Raw genomic sequence first — 18,638 nt, forward strand, 5'->3', positions numbered from 1 at the left:
AGCATCTCGAATGTATTAGAAAAAATACCATGTGCCTCATCTACATCATTTGCACTGTAGACATTGTCCCAACTCTGTTTTCTTAGATCATTTTTGAAAGCTGTCATAATTTGTTCTGTCCATTTTCTTCCAAGTCTTTTTGTCATCCATGTTCCTCTTCTTGTAGTTTCAGTCGTAGATTATGAAAACTGGCAGATGATCACTGATGTCGGATATTAGCAGGCCACTTGTGGTATTGTTATCAAAATCATTAGTAAAAATATTATCAAGTGTGGCGCTGTGTCCTGAGATTCTGCTTGGCATTGTGATTTTAGGATATAAACTCAGGCTATACATTGTGTCTATAAAGTCATTTATAGGCTGTGGTTTGTTAGGGTTCAAAAGGTCAATTTTGAAGTCTCACATGAGGTTATTTTTTGACTGATTTCGGTAAAAGTTTCCTTAATCCAGTTCTCAAACGTGTCAATGTTTGACTTCGGTCATCTATATATACAACTGATCAGTACGTTATTGCTTTTTTCATGACATATTTCAATGGTGATACATTCTAAGATATTATCAATAGCTAGTGACATATTTTTTACCACTTTGTAGTTTAGGTTCTTCATCGCGTACACAGCTACTCCCCTTTCCGTTCTTGTTGATTCTGTTGATATGATTTAGTTTATATCCTTCTAGGTCAAAATCCATATCTTTTTTAGCATCCATCCATGTTTCTTAGATAGCGATAATTTTGAAGGGTTCGTTGAATTGTTCCAAAAAATGCTTCACATTGTTGCAGTTAGCATACAAACTTCTGCTGTTTAAATGAACAATTGACAGTTTGTTGTCTATTTTCATGTTTGCGTTATATTGTTCGTCTGAAAAATAAAAACAATTATTCCTGGTGTGAAAGAAAACATTTGTATCTGGATGTATATCCTTATCGAATTCCAGACTATTGTAATCTATGCTGAATGTTTTCAGTTCCATACTTTCCTATTCTCCAATCATTTGTGTTGCTCTCTGAATGTCTATAATTGTACATGAATGTGCACCTGAGTGAAGATCATCTTGTTCGGTAATCCCTTGGAGCGTTGTCATTTTGTAGTCCAATGACAATGTTTGTTTTCCGTCAGACTCCACTATCGTCGTTGTTGTTGTTGTAGTTGCTGGGCGTTCTGATATTCATCCAAATCCTTGATTTCATTGACAACTACAACTCTTGCTTCTGGGCCCCCATTCAGCTTTATGTAGATTTTGCAATTGGTGCTCCAAGTTCCCTGAATTTTCCCTTAGTGAGGTGTTTGTTCATTTGTGCCCTTCAGCTTTTTTCCTTGTGTCAGCAATGCCATTTTGGATTTCCTGTTGGCGAGCTTAACGTGGTGTTGTTGCGTCTTCTGTTCAGTGGAATGCACGAATCAATCGTGTTAATATCTACATCAATTCCCTTTGATTGCAGAAAGTTGACCACATGTTGCTCCATTGAAGTAGTGTCCATGTTATCTGGTTCTCTTCTGTTGTCAACTGCTCTTGCATAGGATTGAGGATTGATGCGTAGCCCTGCAATGATGATATCATTCTGTCTGATGATGTCATTCTGTATGTCATTTTAATGTAGCAAATGGTCTTGAGCAATGTTCCTTATAAGGTGCTTGAAAGTGTGACGAGGAAACGCTTTGCATTGTGGGTCTTGCTGCACTCTGAATAGCTTATTTACATGGCTGAACACAAGACTCTTTGCTTAAGTTTTGTTTTGTTTCTTTAACAAGTTCAAAACATGGCGCGCATGTTCGGCATCATTAATTGGCACAATCATGGTCATGATTGCTTCAAGAAAAAAAAATTATTTTATTTAATTTAATTTATATATATATATATATATATATATATATATATATATATATATATATATATATATATATATATATATATATATATATATATATATATATATATATATATATATATATATATATATATATATGTATATGTATATATATATATATATATATATATATATATATATATATATATATATATATATATATATATATATATATATATATATATATATATATATATATATATATATATATATATTTTTTTTTTTTTTTTTTTTTTTTCCAGTTTTACACGAGGACCACTTTATTTTGTTTGTTTTCCAAAACTCCGCTCCACCACAACGTGTCACCACTTCCGCTCTTAGCGCCTTCAGAATAAGAGCTCAAGGCATACACTGTATCACAAAGCTTATAACAGGAACTTAACATCACAAAGAGTCAAGTCCATAAAAATAGGTTACATTAGCATGCTAACATTAGTTTCCATTTAATTTTGTACGTATACACCTCAGTCATATTTTGGTACTTGATACATGCTAACGTTAGCAGGCTAGCATTTATAAACAATTTTATTAGGTACACACCTCTGAGTATTATATTTTTTTGATATAGTTATAGTTAGCATTTCAGCATGCTAACATTTGCGTGCTAGATATTTTTTTATTTTATTTTTTTCATTTTATTTTTATTGACATCCAGCATCAGACATTCCTATCCATTACATCATATTCACATAAATCATATATCTATTGTCTGCCCTAAATGTCAAAATATTTTAGTTTATATCCCATCCATACCACCCCCCACCCCCCAAAAAAGAAAGAAACAACAAAAAAAACAAAGTAATATCTACAAATACATAGATTAAATTAAATAAACAGAAAAAAAGGAAATAATAATACATTAATAATAATAAAAATCAGAAATAAATAAAATATAAACAGATACATATATACAGTATATATATATATATATATATATATATATATATATATATATATATATATATATATATATATATATATATATATATATATATACACACATACATACACACACATACATACACACACATACATACATATAAATATATATTTACATACATACATATACACATACAGGGAGTAATGCTTTTTTTTTTTTTTTGAAGTACAATCACTAATTCGAAAAATTAAAGGGAAAAAAAAAAGATTTTTAACCCTCTCATCCAGCATGAAAGCAAAGCCGGCGGCCGTGCCAGCAACTTGAGGGTTCTAGGTTCGATCCCCGCCATCCTAATCACAGCTGTTGTGCTGCTCCCAGTGCTACCCACACTGGTTTAAATGTAACTTAGATCAGTGTTTTTCAACCTTTTTTGAGCCAAGGCACGTTTTCTTCATTGGAAAAATCCAGAGGCTCACCACTAGCAGAAAACTTTAAAAAATGAAACTCAGCAGTAAAAAGTCGTTTTCGCAATTGCTGGATAAACATTCACACCATAACCAACCATGCATCACCATAGCTCGTCTCAAAGTAGGTGTACTGTCACGACCAGTCACATCACATTGAGTGTTTTGGTGTTTTCCTGTGTGTAGTGTTTCCTATTTTGTTGTTGATTGTCATGTCATGTACGGATGTACTTTGTGGACGCCGTCTGCTGCTCCACACGCGGTAAGTTTTTGCTGTCGTCCAGCATTGTTTTTGTTCACTTTGCAGCCAGTTCAGTTTTATATTCGTTTTGCATAGCCATCCCTAAGCTTCAATGCCTTTTCTTAGCGGCACTTGCCTTTTGTTTATTTTTGGTTTAAGCATTAGATACCTTTTTACCTGCACGCTGCCTCCCGCTGTCATCCGCATATTGTGATCACGACAACCCATGTTCCCGACATCTACAAATCAATTAGCTACCTGCTGCCACCTACTGATATGGAAGAGTATTACACGGTTGCTCCGCCGCGCTTTAGACAGCACAGACACTCAACAACGGCACATTATTTGCGGATTATAATTACTGGTTTGCAAAAAATGTTTTTAACTCAATTAGGTGAAATGACATCATCTCCCACGGCACACTAGACAATATCTCACGGCACACGCCGCGGCACAGTGGTTGAAAAACACTGACTTAGATAATGGGTTTCACTATGTAATGTGTTTTGAGTCACTAGAGAAAAGTGCTATATAAATATAATTCACTTCATGAAGCTAATAAAGAAAAGGTAATTAGTATACCGGTACTAATAAAGTACTAAATAACAAAAATGAAATAAAAACAGTACTATACTACCTCTGAAAAATATTTTGTTCTCTCTTTTTTTTTAACGGGAATGACATTGCTGGTTTTATGAGCAGAGGAGCATGTTTGGCAGCGCACACGCCCAGAGTACTTACAAGCAGACACAGTGTGTAGACAGTAAGAAAGAATGGACGCATTTTGGCTTAAAAACTAACCGTAAAGACGAAGCTTTAAACATTAAAGTGCTGCTCTCCAGAGGTTCTTTAAAACATAACGCCCATCCCCAATCGGCAGTGTTTTAGCTACTTCTAAATCACTAATCCTCGCCTCCATGGCGACAAATAAAAGTATGTTTCTTACAAGTATCATTATCACTGCAGGACGAGGAATTGCTAAACATGCTTCACTACACACCGTAGGATACAATAGCGCTAACACCAAGCTGGCACTCCTGAATGTAAACAAATGCCATGGCTGGATCTACATTTGACATCCATTGTAATGATACCAAGTACAAGAGCCGTATCTCATTGGTACTACAATGATTACATCGATATATTTTATCGTCACAAAAGCCATCCATCCATTTATTTTATTTTATTTTTTAAATTCATAATATATTTATAAACTCAGGAAATACGTCCCTGGACACATGAGGACTTCAATTATGACCAATGGATGATCCTGTAACTACTTGGTATCGAATCGATACCCAAATTTGTGCTATAATCCAAAACTAATGTCAAGCATCCAAACAACAGAAGAATAAGTGATTATTACATTTTAACAGAAGTAGTAGATGGAACATGTTAAAGGGGAACTGCCCTTTTTTTGGAATGTTGCCTATCGTTCACAATCATTACGAAAGACATGATGACTGATGGATTTTTTTTAAAGCATTCTAAATAGGATGTTTTTTGCCGATATCCGATATTGTCCAACTCTTTAATTACAGATACCGATATATACAGTCGTGGAATTAACACATTATTATGCCTAATTTGGACAACCAGGTATGGTGAAGATAAGGTCCTTTTTTTTTAAAAATTAATAAAATAAAATAAGATAAATCAATTTAAAACATTTTCTTGAATAAAAAAGAAAGTAAAACAATATAAAAACAGTTACATAGAAACTAGTAATTAATGAAAATGAGTAAAATTAACTTTTAAAGGTTAGTACTAGTGGACCAGCAGCCCGCACAATCATGTGTGCTTACGGACTGTATCCCTTGCAGACTGTATTGATCTATATTGATATATAATGTAGGAACCAGAATATTAATAACAGAAAGAAACAACCCTTTTGTGTGAATGAGTGTGAATGAGTGTAAATGGGGGAGGGAGGTTTTTTGGGTTGGTGCACTAATTGTAAGTGTATCTTGTGTTTTTTTATGTTGATGTAATAAAAAACAACAAAAAAAAACAACAACAAAACCGATACGATAATTAAAATAACGATACCGATATTTTCCGATATTACATTTTAAAGCATTTATCGGCCGATAATATCGGCAGGCCGATAAATAATATCGGCAGGCCGATAAATGCTTTAAAATGTAATATCTGGAAAATATCGGTATAGTTTTTTTAATTATCGGTATCTAATTTGTTCTATTCAAGTCATGAAGTGTAAATGGTTGGTGGTTTTTGAATGGTTATTTATCAGACTTTTATTTTACGTTTATTTAAGATTTAGAATTAGAGATGTCGGGTTAGTGCACTAATTGTAAGTGTATATTGTGTTTTTTATGTTGATGTAATAAAAAAAACCAAAAAAAACAACAACAACAAAACCGATACCGATAATTAAAATAACGATACCGATATTTTCCGATATTACATTTTAAAGCATTTATCGGCCGATAATATCAGCAGGCTGATAAATAATATCGGCAGGCCGATAAATGCTTTAAAATGTAATATCTGGAAAATATCGGTATAGTTTTTTTAATTATCGGTATCGTTTTTTTTGTTGTTGTTTTTTTTAATTTTTATAATTAGTGCACTAACCCGACATCTCTAATTCTAAATCTTAAATAAACGTAAAATAAAAGTCTGATAAATAACCATTCAAAAACCACCAACCACTTACACTTCATGACTTGAATAGAACAAATTAGTGATATTGTTATTATAAGCGCTAACACAGACAAACTATTTATAACGGCAACGTGATCACTTCATGTGTCCCTATGTTCACATCATCGAGTGATCTGCTGCTTTCTCGCTTCCCTGCTCCCTGCAAGTTTATTGTAGATCAAAAGTCATGCATCTCACCTGACAGAAGGTGGCTGGTGATATAATCCGACAAGTTGGGACACTTTGACCGCCAATTAGGACCTGGAACTGGCAAGGACGACGCGAAAGGACGCTTGATCTCCCTGCCACTCCACCACACCCCGTTTCTTCGGCGAGGATTGAGACATTTTTCATCTAAATGGGAATATATGAATATCCTTGCAGTCGGCATCCTAAAGACAGCGGACATTGCACAGTAAGTGATGTTTTATTATGTTTGTTGGCAATTTGTTGGTAATAATCAGTGTTTTAGAAAAAAAAAAGAAACTTTGTAATGCGTTTTTGAAATTAATGCGCCGTGTATGCTCAAAATGATCAAAATACGTAAATTTTAAATGTAATTATAAATGTGTTTGTTACTACATTACATATATACTTATATCATGTACAAACCCCGTTTCCATATGAATTGGGAGATTGTGTTAGATGTAAATTTAAATGGAATACAATGATTTGCAAATCCTTTTCAACCCATATTCAATTGAATGCACTACAAAGACAAGATATTTGATGTTCAAACTCATAAACTTTATTTTTTTTTGCAAATAATAATTAACTTAGAATTTCCTGGCTGCAACACGTGCCAAAGTAGTTGGGAAAGGGCATGTTCACCACTGTGTTACATGGCCTTTCCTTTTAACACTCAGTAAACGTTTGGGAACTGAGGAGACACATTTTTTAAGCTTCTCAGGTGGAATTCTTTCCCATTCTTGCTTGATGTACAGCTTAAGTTGTGGTATTTTAAGCTTCATAATGCGCCACACATTTTCAATGGGAGACAGGTCTGGACTACAGGCAGGCCAGTCTAGTACCCGCACTCTTTTACTATGAAGCCACGTTGATGTAACACGTGGCTTGGCTTTGTCTTGCTGAAATAAGCAGGGGCGTCCATGGTAATGTTGCTTGGAAGGCAACATATGTTGCTCCAAAACCTGTCTGTACCTTTCAGCATTAATGGCGCCTTCACAGATGTGTAAGTTACCCATGTCTTGGGCACTAATACACCCCCATACCATCACAGATGCTGGCTTTTCAACTTTGCGCCTATAACAATCCGGATGGTTCTTTTCCTCTTTGGTCCGGAGGACACGACGTCCAGTTTCCAAAAACAATTTGAAATGTGGACTCGTCAGACCACAGAACACTTTTCCACTTTGTATCAGTCCATCTTAGATGAGCTCAGGCCCTGCGAAGCCGACGGCGTTTCTGGGTGTTGTTGATAAACGGTTTTCGCCTTGCATAGGAGAGTTTTAACTTGCACTTACAGATGTAGCGACCAACTGTAGTTACTGACAGTGGGTTTCTGAAGTGTTCCTGAGCCCATGTGGTGATATCCTTTACACACTGATGTCGCTTGTTGATGCAGTACAGCCTGAGGGATTGAAGGTCACGGGCTTAGCTGCTTACGTGCAGTGATTTCTCCAGATTCTCTGAACCCTTTGATGATATTACGGACCGTAGATGGTGAAATCCCTAAATTCCTTGCAATAGCTGGTTGAGAAAGCTTTTTCTTAAACTGTTCAACAATTTGCTCACGCATTTGTTGACAAAGTGGTGACCCTCGCCCCATCCTTGTTTGTGAATGACTGAGCATTTCATGGAATCTACTTTTATACCCAATCATGGCACCCACCTGTTCCCAATTTGCCTGTTCACCTGTGGGAGGTTCCAAATAAGTGTTTGATGAGCATTCCTCAACTTTATCAGTATTTATTGCCACCTTTCCCAACTTCTTTGTCACGTGTTGCTGGCATCAAATTGTAAAGTTAATGATTATTTGCAACAACAAAAAAAATGTATCAGTTTGAACATCAAATATGTTGTCTTTGTAGCATATTCAACTGAATATGGATTGAAAAGGATTTGCAAATCATTGTATTCCGTTTATATTTACATCTAACACAATTTCCCAACTCATATGGAAACGGGGTTTGTATGTAAAACCCTAATGGAGATGTTTTGATGTTTTTTTTAGGGGTTCTATAGGCAGAATTGAATGGCTCCAATAAGCTCCATTGTACTAAAAAACTAAAAGAAACATTGCAATGAGAAGCACTCATACATAACGTTCTCCTATGCTGCCACAAATAGATTTATTATATTTTTATCTTTCTCCTATCGCCTCTCCTTGCATTTTCCCTCCATTTTTCATTTTTGATAGGGATTGTAGGAAGTCTTACACATTCCTAGTTTGATTCAAGCAACCTTATTATTGAACTTTCACAGCGATGACCTAAAAAAAAAACTTTTTAAAGAAGTAATTCTTGAAAATTTGGAATCTATTCAGAAACATAAGAATTGTGATTTCTTTGTGAATCTTTTATTTTTTTTCCAGCAGCCCAAATTATTTTTCCTCAAAATACGATCACTTCAAGTTTCTGGTCCTACAATGACCGGAGGAGTCATACTGTTTTAAAACTAACCAGGGTTAGGTAAGCATTAGTACTTTGCTGAAATACTTTTGAGTATTTTTTGTAATAGCTGTGAATGATGTCACTTTCCTTGTCACATCATTACATCATCAGGCGTCACAGACCAAAAGTCTCTGTGATGTCATCAGCTGACACTCAATCAACTTACTGACCACATTTTCTAACGAGAGACACATTAAGAGCGCTAAAGAACATGTCCTGTTCCAAAACACACCAAGCATCTTCTGTTCTGTCAACCTAGAGACAAGTCAGTACATTTGGACAGGTGATTATGTTTGGCCATTTTACTGCCAGTCCAAACATCCGATGCAGTAATGACATCATATCATTTCCCTGCAGTGCGTTTATGTCACCTTCTGAATGGAATTCGTTAGTTCAATCGGCCAGACCTGTTGCTAATCTCCATTTATCTCCATTCAGGTATGACGTTGTCCATCGAGACTGGTATATGCAAATGTAAGGCTGCTTGCCTTGACACTGTAGATCAATAGGATTACCATATGGCATTTTAATATAATATGCACATTTTTAACGCAATTGGTACCACATTAGTTTGTGGTATGAGATTTGTACAAAACGTTTAATTGATTATATCGATAATTCAAAACACTATTGGTTTTCTTTGAACAAATATACCTACTTAAACCCACACATGTTATTATCATAATACAAAACCCCAAACCAGTGAAGTTGGCACGTTGTGTAAATCGTAAATAAAAGCAGAATACAATGATTTGTAAATCCTTTTCAACCTATATTTAAATTGAATAGACTGCAAACACAATATATTTTATGAACACCGTTGCAAAAAAGATGGTACAGGGGCATTTTTACCACTGTGTTACATGGCCTTTCCTCTTAACAACACTCAGTAAACGTTTGGGAACTGAGGAGACCAATTTTTGAAGCTTTTCAGGTGGAATTATTTCCCATTTTTGCTTGATGTACAGCTTAAGTTGTTCAACAGTCCGGGGGTCTCCGTTGTGGTATTTTAGGCTTCATAATGCGCCACACATTTTCAATGTGAGACAAGTCTGGACTACAGGCAGGCCAGTCTAGTGCCTGCACTCTTTTACTATGAAGCCACGCTGTTGTAACATGTGGCTTGGCATTGTTTTGCTAAAATAAGCAGGGGCGTCTATGATAACGTTGCTTGGATGGCAACATGTTGCTCCAAAACCTGTATGTACCTTTCAGCATTAATGGTGCCTTCACAGATGTGAAAGTTACCCATGCCTTGGGCAATAATACACCCCCATACCATCACAAATGCTGGCTTTTGAACTTTGCGCCTCTAACAATCCAGATGGTTATTTTCCTTTTTGTTCCGGAGGACACGACATCCACAGTTTCCAAAAACAATTTGAAATGTGGACTCGTCAGACCACAGAACACTTTTCCACTTTGTATCAGTCCATCTTAGATGAGCTCGGGCCCAGCGAAGCCGACGGCGTTTCTGGGTGTTGTTGATAAATGGCATTCACTTTGCATAGTAGAGTTTTAACTTTAGAATCAGAATCAGAATAGTTTTATTGCCATTGTTTGAGAACGGGAATTTATCTTAGTACAATCGTGCAACATAAAACACAGATAACACAGAATAGGTAATACAAATTAGCTATAACTGAGCTATCAGATCTTGTTGTTCATTACAGATGTAGCGACGAACTGTAGTTACTGACAGTGGTTTTCAGAAGTGTTCCTGAGCCCATGTGGTGATATCCTTTACACACTGATGTCGCTTTTTGATGCAGTACCGCCTGAGGGATCGAAGGTCACGGGAATGCAATGTTGGTTTTCAGCCTTGCTGCTTACGTGCAGTGATTTCTTCACATTCTCTGAACCTCTTGATGATATTACGGACCGCAGATGGTAAAATCCCTAAATTCCTTGCAATAGCTCGTTGAGAAATGTTGTTCTTAAACAATTTGCTCACGCATTTGTTGACAAAGTGGTGACCCTCGCCCCATCCTTGTTTGTGAATGACTGAGCATTTCATGGAAGCTGCTTTTATACCCAATCATGGCACCCACCTGTTCCCAATTAGCCTGTTCACCTGTGGGATGTTCCAAATAAGTGTTTGATGAGCATTCCTCAACTTTCTCAGTCTCTTTTGCCACTTGTGCCAGCTTTTTTGTAACATGTTGCAGGCATCAAATTTCAACGTTAAGTATTTTGTCTTTGCAGTCTCCTCAATTGAATATAGGTTGAAAAGGATTAGCAAATCTTTGTATTCTGTTTTTATTTGCGATTTACACAACGTGCCAACTTCACTGGTTCAGTGAAGTTGGCTAGTGATGGATAAATGACGGGTAGTAGTGAGGTAGTGCGTGTATGGCACACTCACTACATGTATCGTTTGTAGGTCTTTTACTTAGGTGACCCCAGGGATGCCTTTTCGTAAAAAACCTCAGCCGCCTGCTGCCCGCTCCACCGTAATCGATCATAAGGCAAAGAAATCTGGTCTACGTGGAACAGTATTTGCAGTCAATGGAGACAACTACACTGGACAGTGGCTGGACAACAAGAAGCATGGTGAGTTCATTCAATATGTGTTGTTTACCATGATGTTCATTGTTTGTGACTATTGCAGGTTGGGGAACCCAGGAGTGGAAGATGTCTGGTGCTCTTTACAACGGCGAGTGGAAGTTTGGCAAACATGAAGGACATGGAATCTACAGTGCACTTCAACCAGACACTAAGACGTATGCCATGCAGTACTGTGGCGAGTGGAAAAATGGAATGAAGCACGTATGTACTTTTAATACCTTCAACTCATAAAATGTGACCAACAGTATTTGTGCTTCAGGGCCACTCCACAGAATGAACACCTTTTTTCTTTCAAAAATAATCCTAAACTAAACTCTTTTTTTCAACCAGAAATACATTTATTACACTTCTCAAAATATGTATTGGTTCATCTCAAGCAATTTGATTTTTTTTTTTTACAAACCCCAAAACCAGTGAAGTTGGCACTTTGTGTAAATCGTAGATAAAAACAAAATACAATGATTTGCAAATCATTTTCAACCTATATTCAAATGAATAGACTGCAAAGACAAGATACTTAACGTTTGAACTGGAACACTTTGTTATTTTTTGCAAATATTAGCTCATTTGGAATTTGATGCCTGCAACATGTTTCAGAAAAGCTGGCACAAGTGGCAAAAAAGACTGAGAAAGTTGAGAAATGCTCATTAAACACTTGGAACATCCCACAGGTGAACAGGCTAATTGGGAACAGGTGGGTGCCATAATTGGATATAAAAGCAGCTTCCATGAAATGCTCAGTCATTCACAAACAAGGATGGGGCGAGGGTCACCACTTTGTCAACAAATGCGTGAGCAAATTTTTTAAGAACAACATTTCTCAACCAGCTATTGCAAGGAATTTAGGGATTTCACCATCTACGGTCCGTAATATCATTAAAAGGTTCAGAGAAATGACTGCACGTATGCAGCAAGGCTGAAGACCAACATTGAATGCCAGTGACCTTCGATCCCTCAGGCGGTACTGCATCAAAAAGCGACATTAGTGTGTAAAGGATATCACCACACGGGCTCAGGAACACTTCAGAAAACCACTGTTAGTAACTACAGTTTGTTGCTACATCTGTAAGTGCTAGTTAAAACTACTATGCAAAGCGAAATCCATTGGTAAATTTTAAATGTGCTTTATAAATAAAGTTGATTAGATTTGATTTATTGACAACACCCAGAAACGCAGCCGTTTCCATCTAAGATGGACTGATGCAAAGTGTAAAAGTGTTCTGTGGTCTGACGAGTCCACATTTCAAATTGTTTTTGGAAACTGGACGTCGTGTTCTCTGGAACAAAGAGGAAAAGAACCATCCGGATTGTTATAGGCGCAATGTTGAAAAGCCAGCATCTGATGGTATGGGGGTGCATAAGTGCCCAAGACATGGGTAACTTACACATCTGTGAAGGCACCATTAATGCTGAAAGGTACATACTGGTTTTAGAGCAACATATGTTGCCATCCAAGCAACGTTATGATGGACGCCCCTGCTTATTTCAGCAAGACAATGCCAAAACACGTTTTTCAACAGCGTGGCTTCATAGTAAAAGAGTGTGGGTACTAGACTGGCCTGCCTGTAGTCCAGACCTGTCTCCCGTTGAAAATGTGTGGCGCATTATGAACCCTAAAATACCACAACGGAGACCCCAGACTGTTGAACAACTTAAGCTGTACAACAAGCATTCAAAGAATTCCAACTGAAAAGGTTCAAAAATTAGTCTCTTCAGTTCCCAAACGTTTACTGAGTGTTGTTAAAAGGAAAGGCCATGTAACACAGTGGTAAAAAAGGCCCTGTGCCAACTTATTTGCAATGTGTTGCTGCCATTAAATTCTAAGTTAATGATTATTTGCAATTAAAAATTAAGTTTCTCAGTTCGAACATTAAATATCTTCTCTTTGAAGTTTATTCAATTGAATATAAGTTGAAAAGGATTTGCAAATCATTGTATTCTGTTTTTATTTACGAATTACACAATGTGCCAACTTCACTGGTTTTGGGTTTTTGAAATTTGTCACCTTGATCAGGGCTGTTTCCGTGCTGTGGTGGGCCCGTATGGAGGAGAAATTTACTAAGCTGTTGGTATACAACTTTTTCTAGGACTTTGCCCAAAAAAGACAGGTTTGATATAGGCCAATAGTTGTTCAGTACTGTGGCATCAAGACTACTCTTCTTTAAGAGGGGCTTAATTCCAGCAGTTTTTAACGCCTTTGGAGTGAGATGTTAACTCGATGAGATAATTGTGGTAACTGCTCAGCACAGACTTTAGACATCGAGTGGGTAACTCATCAAGGCAGCATGTTTATGGACTCAGACTGTGGATGACTTATTTCTTCAACTATTTTATCAGAGACAGGAGTGAAATGTGCCAGCTGCTGCTGCTGTTGTTATTTCTGTGGCTGAGTCCCTTGCTGGGTTTCGGGGTGGCAGTGGAGGAGGAGTTCCTCTTCCGCTCCCCCTCTCTCCTCTTTGTGACAGCAAAGGATCCGGTCCAGGCCCATTCTGATGCCCCAGAGCATAGTGTCAGGCACATTCATAATAACGTGTAATATTTACCTATTTTGGTCATTCTAAGCCAGGCCTGGGCTATTATTTTGACTCGGGGGCCTCATTTAGAGAAAAATATGTGTCTGGGGGCCGGTATATCTATTTTTAGGAACACTAATACAAAACCTGACAATAATGTCTGATTGAATGCTAAAAACGTTATGACAGACCGCCTTAAAAAACGTAATGGCATTTTAAAAAATTATATGAATGATAAAACACTGAATATTGACAAAATATGAATGTCACACCCCCTTTCAATCGACATATTTTACAATTAAATGAAACGCAACAAAAATGCAACAAACAGTGAAATATGAACGCGAAGGGAACAAAATAAACCCACCTACAATCTGATACATCTGATATATCAGTGGTCCTCAACCACCGGGCCGTGGCCCGGTACCGGTCCGCGAACCGATTGGTACCGGGCCGCGCAAGAAATAAATTATTTTTTATTTTTTTATTTTTTTAAATTAAATCAACATAAAAAACCCAATATATACATTATATATCAATATAGATCAATACAGTCTTCAGGGATACAGTCCGTAAGCACACATGATTGTATTTCTTTATGAAAAAAAAAAAACGGCGTGCATTAATTTAACCTCTTAAGGCCCAAGCTGTTTGTTTACATGTTTTTTTTAAATTTCTCTTTGCTATTTGGGATTATTGGACCCTAATTAGAATAAAAACTAAGAATCATCTTTTTTTATGATGTACTTAGTCCATAAGTACACAAATGTGTACTTCATGTTTAGTAACCTGCTAATTCTTATTTTTACACTTTTTTTTCCAAATTCCATTGTATGTTATACTCCTCTGACACCACAAGATGGCAGTATAAGTGTCCACATAAGCGGCCATAAGACCCCAATTCAGTAGTGTACACAATTTTGGAAATAAGAGCTAAAAGGTGCTGTCCACGCATGTGGCCACTAAGCCTTTAATGGTGTTACTATCACAGATGCATCACAAAGTTCGCTTTTTCATTGACCAACTGCTAATAATCATCAGAGACAGCAAACATAATAAAACAATTACTTTCTGTACAATGTCTGCTCTCACTGGAATGCAGACTGGGATGTTAATATATTGCCAATGAGATGAAGAATTAATCATGAAAAAAACAAAAACGGTGCCGCAAAGGAGCGTCTTTTTGTATCTCTGTCACCATCTCTGGGTCTTAGTTGAATGTCAGAATCTCTGAGCATGAACTGCTGAATCCTACTGAAGTATAGGCACCAGCCCCTAGACTAAATCTGACCAATATAAGTCTAAGAATAGATCTGACCAATCTAAGTCTATGAGCATGAACTGATGAAGCCTACTCGGAAGCCTACTGTCAATAAAGGCTGGGAAACACGGGTTACGACTATGACAGAATTTTCAAACTATTTGAATAGGACACATTTAAATTCAATCAAAAAAGGAATGATCTTATAAGTGAGAACATTCATAGCCGTGATTCACATATTTTTCCAGCTACTTACGGTTGTCATGATCCGTTTTGTTTAGTCCAAGACTCCCTTAGTTCTTTTTCAGCACCCCTGGGTTTGTGTTTTCTTGGTTGCCATGGGTGCTGAATATTTTCACCTGCCTCTGATTAGTGTTCAGGACGCTCACCTGCTCCCGGGCACTAATCAGAGCGCTATTTATTCCTGCTTTTCGCCTCACTCAGTCTGGCTGTCTTGTTTGCTTCACACAACAGTTACGTTCGATGATTCTTGCTTCTTGTTTTCTATGCTAAGCTTTTCCGTTAGCTTTGCCGTAGCTTTCCGTGCAATTGTAACACTTTTCTGTTTATTTGTATTTTCCTGCGTTTTTGTATTCTGGACTGATTTATGAACAATAAATAATTCTCCTACCTGCATGCTGCCTCTGGAGTTCCGTCTGCATCTTGGGGAAACGAGCCGCGCATTAAAATGCGACCCCGCCGTAACAACGGTATGAAAGGGATTCATATGGCCCCATTTGTCACGGTTTACCTGACATGTGAAACGTGATGATTTGGGGAGTTGCGCCATCCTACGGAGCCCCTAAAGCAGTGGTTCTTAACCTTGTTGGAGGTACCGAACCCCACCAGTTTCATATGCGCATTCACCGAACCCTTCTTTAGTGAAAAATAAAATTATGTTTTATTTTCAAATTCAAGACAAATTTATATGTTTTTGGTAACACTTTAGTATGGGGAACATATTATAAGTAACAAAGACTTAATTTAGAGTTTTTTGGACACTAAGGGAACATATTTGAGTAACAAAGACTTAATTAAGAGTTATTTGGTTAGGGTTAGGGTTAGAGGGTTAGGGCCAGGGTTAGAGGGTTAGGGTTATAATAAGGCCATGCCGAATAAGGCATTAATAAGTACTTAATAATGACTAGTTAAGAGCCAATATGTTACTAATTTGCATGTTAATAAGCAACTAATTAATGGTGAATATGTTCCAAATACTAAAGTGTTACCATGTTTTTTTACTGGTGCACAAAATGAACTGTGCATGAACATCACCTTGTTCAAACAACAAAACCAACACAGTGCATAAACTCACAACAAATTACACACCTGCAAACCAGTCTGACTTCTGCTGTTGCCGTAACCGTAATACGCAGATAGGGAGACGTTTTTATTCACACGATGAGTCGGGTGTGTCTTAACCTCCGCCGAACCCCTGAGCCCGACTCACCGAACCCCTAGGGTTCGATCGAACCCAGGTTAAGAACCACTGCCCTAAAGGGACATGGGGAAAATATTTTTTTAGATATATTTCTTGTGCCCATGGGAAAACATCTTGTGCACACTAGAAACTATCTCAAGCGCACAAGAAACTTTTGCGTGAGCACGAGAAACTATACAAGATACATATCTAAAAAAAAATTTCCCCATGTCTAGGGATGTTCGATAATGTTTTTTTGCCGATATCCGATATTCCGATATTGACCAAACCCTTAATTGCGGATACCGATATCAACCGATACCGATATCAACCGATACCGATATCAACCGATACTGATATATACCAGTGGCGTGCGGTGAGGTTCATGTCAGGTGAGGCACTGACTTCATCACAGTCAGATTTACAAACTTATGAACCTTAAAGAGTATCTTATTCACCATTTGATTGGCAGCAGTTAACGGGTTATGTTTAAAAGCTCATACCAGCATTCTTCCCTGCTTGGCACTCAGCATCAAGGGTTAGAATTGGGGGTTAAACCACCAAAAATTATTCCCAGGCACGGCGCCGCTGCTGCCCACTGCTCCCCTCACCTCCCAGGGGGTGAACAAGGGGATGGGTCAAATGCAGAGGACAAATTTCACCACACCTAGTGTGTGTGTGACAATCATTGGTACTTTAACCTAACTTTAACTTTACACTTACAAACTGTAGCACACAAAAAAGCACATTTAATAAAAAAAAACGTTATTATGGTCTTACCTTTACTTATAAGTGCGGGAACAGTGGTGTTCGTGTTGGAAGAGTTGTGAATGAATGCAATATTAAATCCGTGCTGCAGTCTGCAGGCGTACCTAATGTTGTGTCCCTGCGATCGTTCACGGCTCCTCCAGCGCGACTCGCGAGCATTGTTGTTTTTGCACTTTTGGGCTTCTTGTTAAGTGACTTTTTTTGGGTGGATTCGGTCTTGCACGTGGATGGTTTGGGTGTGGGCTTTGGTTGGTGTGGCGCTCCCGTCGGGCAGTGCATTCTGCGGCGCAGGTGCTTGGCACCAGGAGGCGGGGTTATGAGACGAGCCTCTCACAGTGCGTCTTCGCAGCAGTATTATGATCGCTCAGCACAAGAAATACGTTACACACATACAGTTGTTGACAAAATACACTGTACATTATATACCTCAGCTAACTAAACTATGGAAATGTATAATATAATTCATATAGCAATACGGTCTCACTGCACAGCAGGCCAGCAGTTAGCCGAGTCATTGCGCACAATCCATGTTGAGGCACAACGCAGTGACGTGCCTCAACTGGCTGCTGATCACCGCACCGTCTCTTCTCAGTATTTGAACGGCAAATGTGAAAATAGAAATAAAAATAATCTAAAACTGGTGAAGTTAAATGGAAAATAACTTTAGTATAATCACTGGATACATATAACAATTTAATTTAGGGACGGCATGGCGAAGTTGGTAGAGTGGCTGTGCCAGCAATCGGAAGGTTGCTGGTTACTGGGGTTCAATTCCCACCTTCTCCCTTCCTAGTCATGTCCGTTGTGTCCTTGGGCAAGACACTTCACCCTTTGCCTCTGATGGCTGCTGGTTAGCGCCTTGCATGGCAGCTCCCGCCATCAGTGTGTGAATGTGTGTGTGAATGGGTAAATGTGGAAATACTGTCAAAGCGCTTTGAGTACCTTGAAGGTAGAAAAGCGCTATACAAGTATAACCCATTTATCATTTAATTATTTTTTTTTTCTTTTTACTTTTTTTTTTCTTTCCATGATGGCAAGTGAGGCCGTGCCTCACCTGCCTCTAGTGACTGCACGCCACTGATATATACAGTCGTGGAATTAACACATTATTATGCGTAATTTGGACAACCAGGTATGGTGAAGATAAGGTCCTTTTAAAAAAAAAAAAAAAAAGATAAATACATTTCTTGAATAAAAAATTAAGTAAAACAATATAAAAACAGTTACATAGAAACTAGCAATTAATGAAAATGAGTAAAATTAACTGTTAAAGGTTAGTACTATTAGTGGACCAGCAGCACGCACAATCATGTGTGCTTACGGACTGTATCCCTTGCAGACTGTAATGATCTATAT

At 37.6% G+C, this 18,638-nt stretch overlaps 1 protein-coding gene across 1 annotated transcript in view; it reads left to right on the forward strand.

Moving 5' to 3' along the window:
* Nucleotides 1–18,638, forward strand: part of LOC133630157 (MORN repeat-containing protein 3-like) — a 53,656-nt gene that overhangs the window by 33,618 nt on the left and 1,400 nt on the right. Inside the window, exons 3-5 of the mRNA XM_062021539.1 lie at nucleotides 6,325–6,534; nucleotides 11,136–11,305; nucleotides 11,364–11,521. Of these exons, the coding sequence (XP_061877523.1) occupies nucleotides 11,161–11,305; nucleotides 11,364–11,521 (303 nt within the window). The 5' untranslated portion in view covers nucleotides 6,325–6,534; nucleotides 11,136–11,160. The remainder of the gene's footprint in view (nucleotides 1–6,324; nucleotides 6,535–11,135; nucleotides 11,306–11,363; nucleotides 11,522–18,638) is intronic.

The sequence above is a fragment of the Entelurus aequoreus genome, linkage group LG15 (genome assembly GCF_033978785.1).
Source record: "Entelurus aequoreus isolate RoL-2023_Sb linkage group LG15, RoL_Eaeq_v1.1, whole genome shotgun sequence".
Taxonomy (NCBI): domain Eukaryota; kingdom Metazoa; phylum Chordata; class Actinopteri; order Syngnathiformes; family Syngnathidae; genus Entelurus; species Entelurus aequoreus.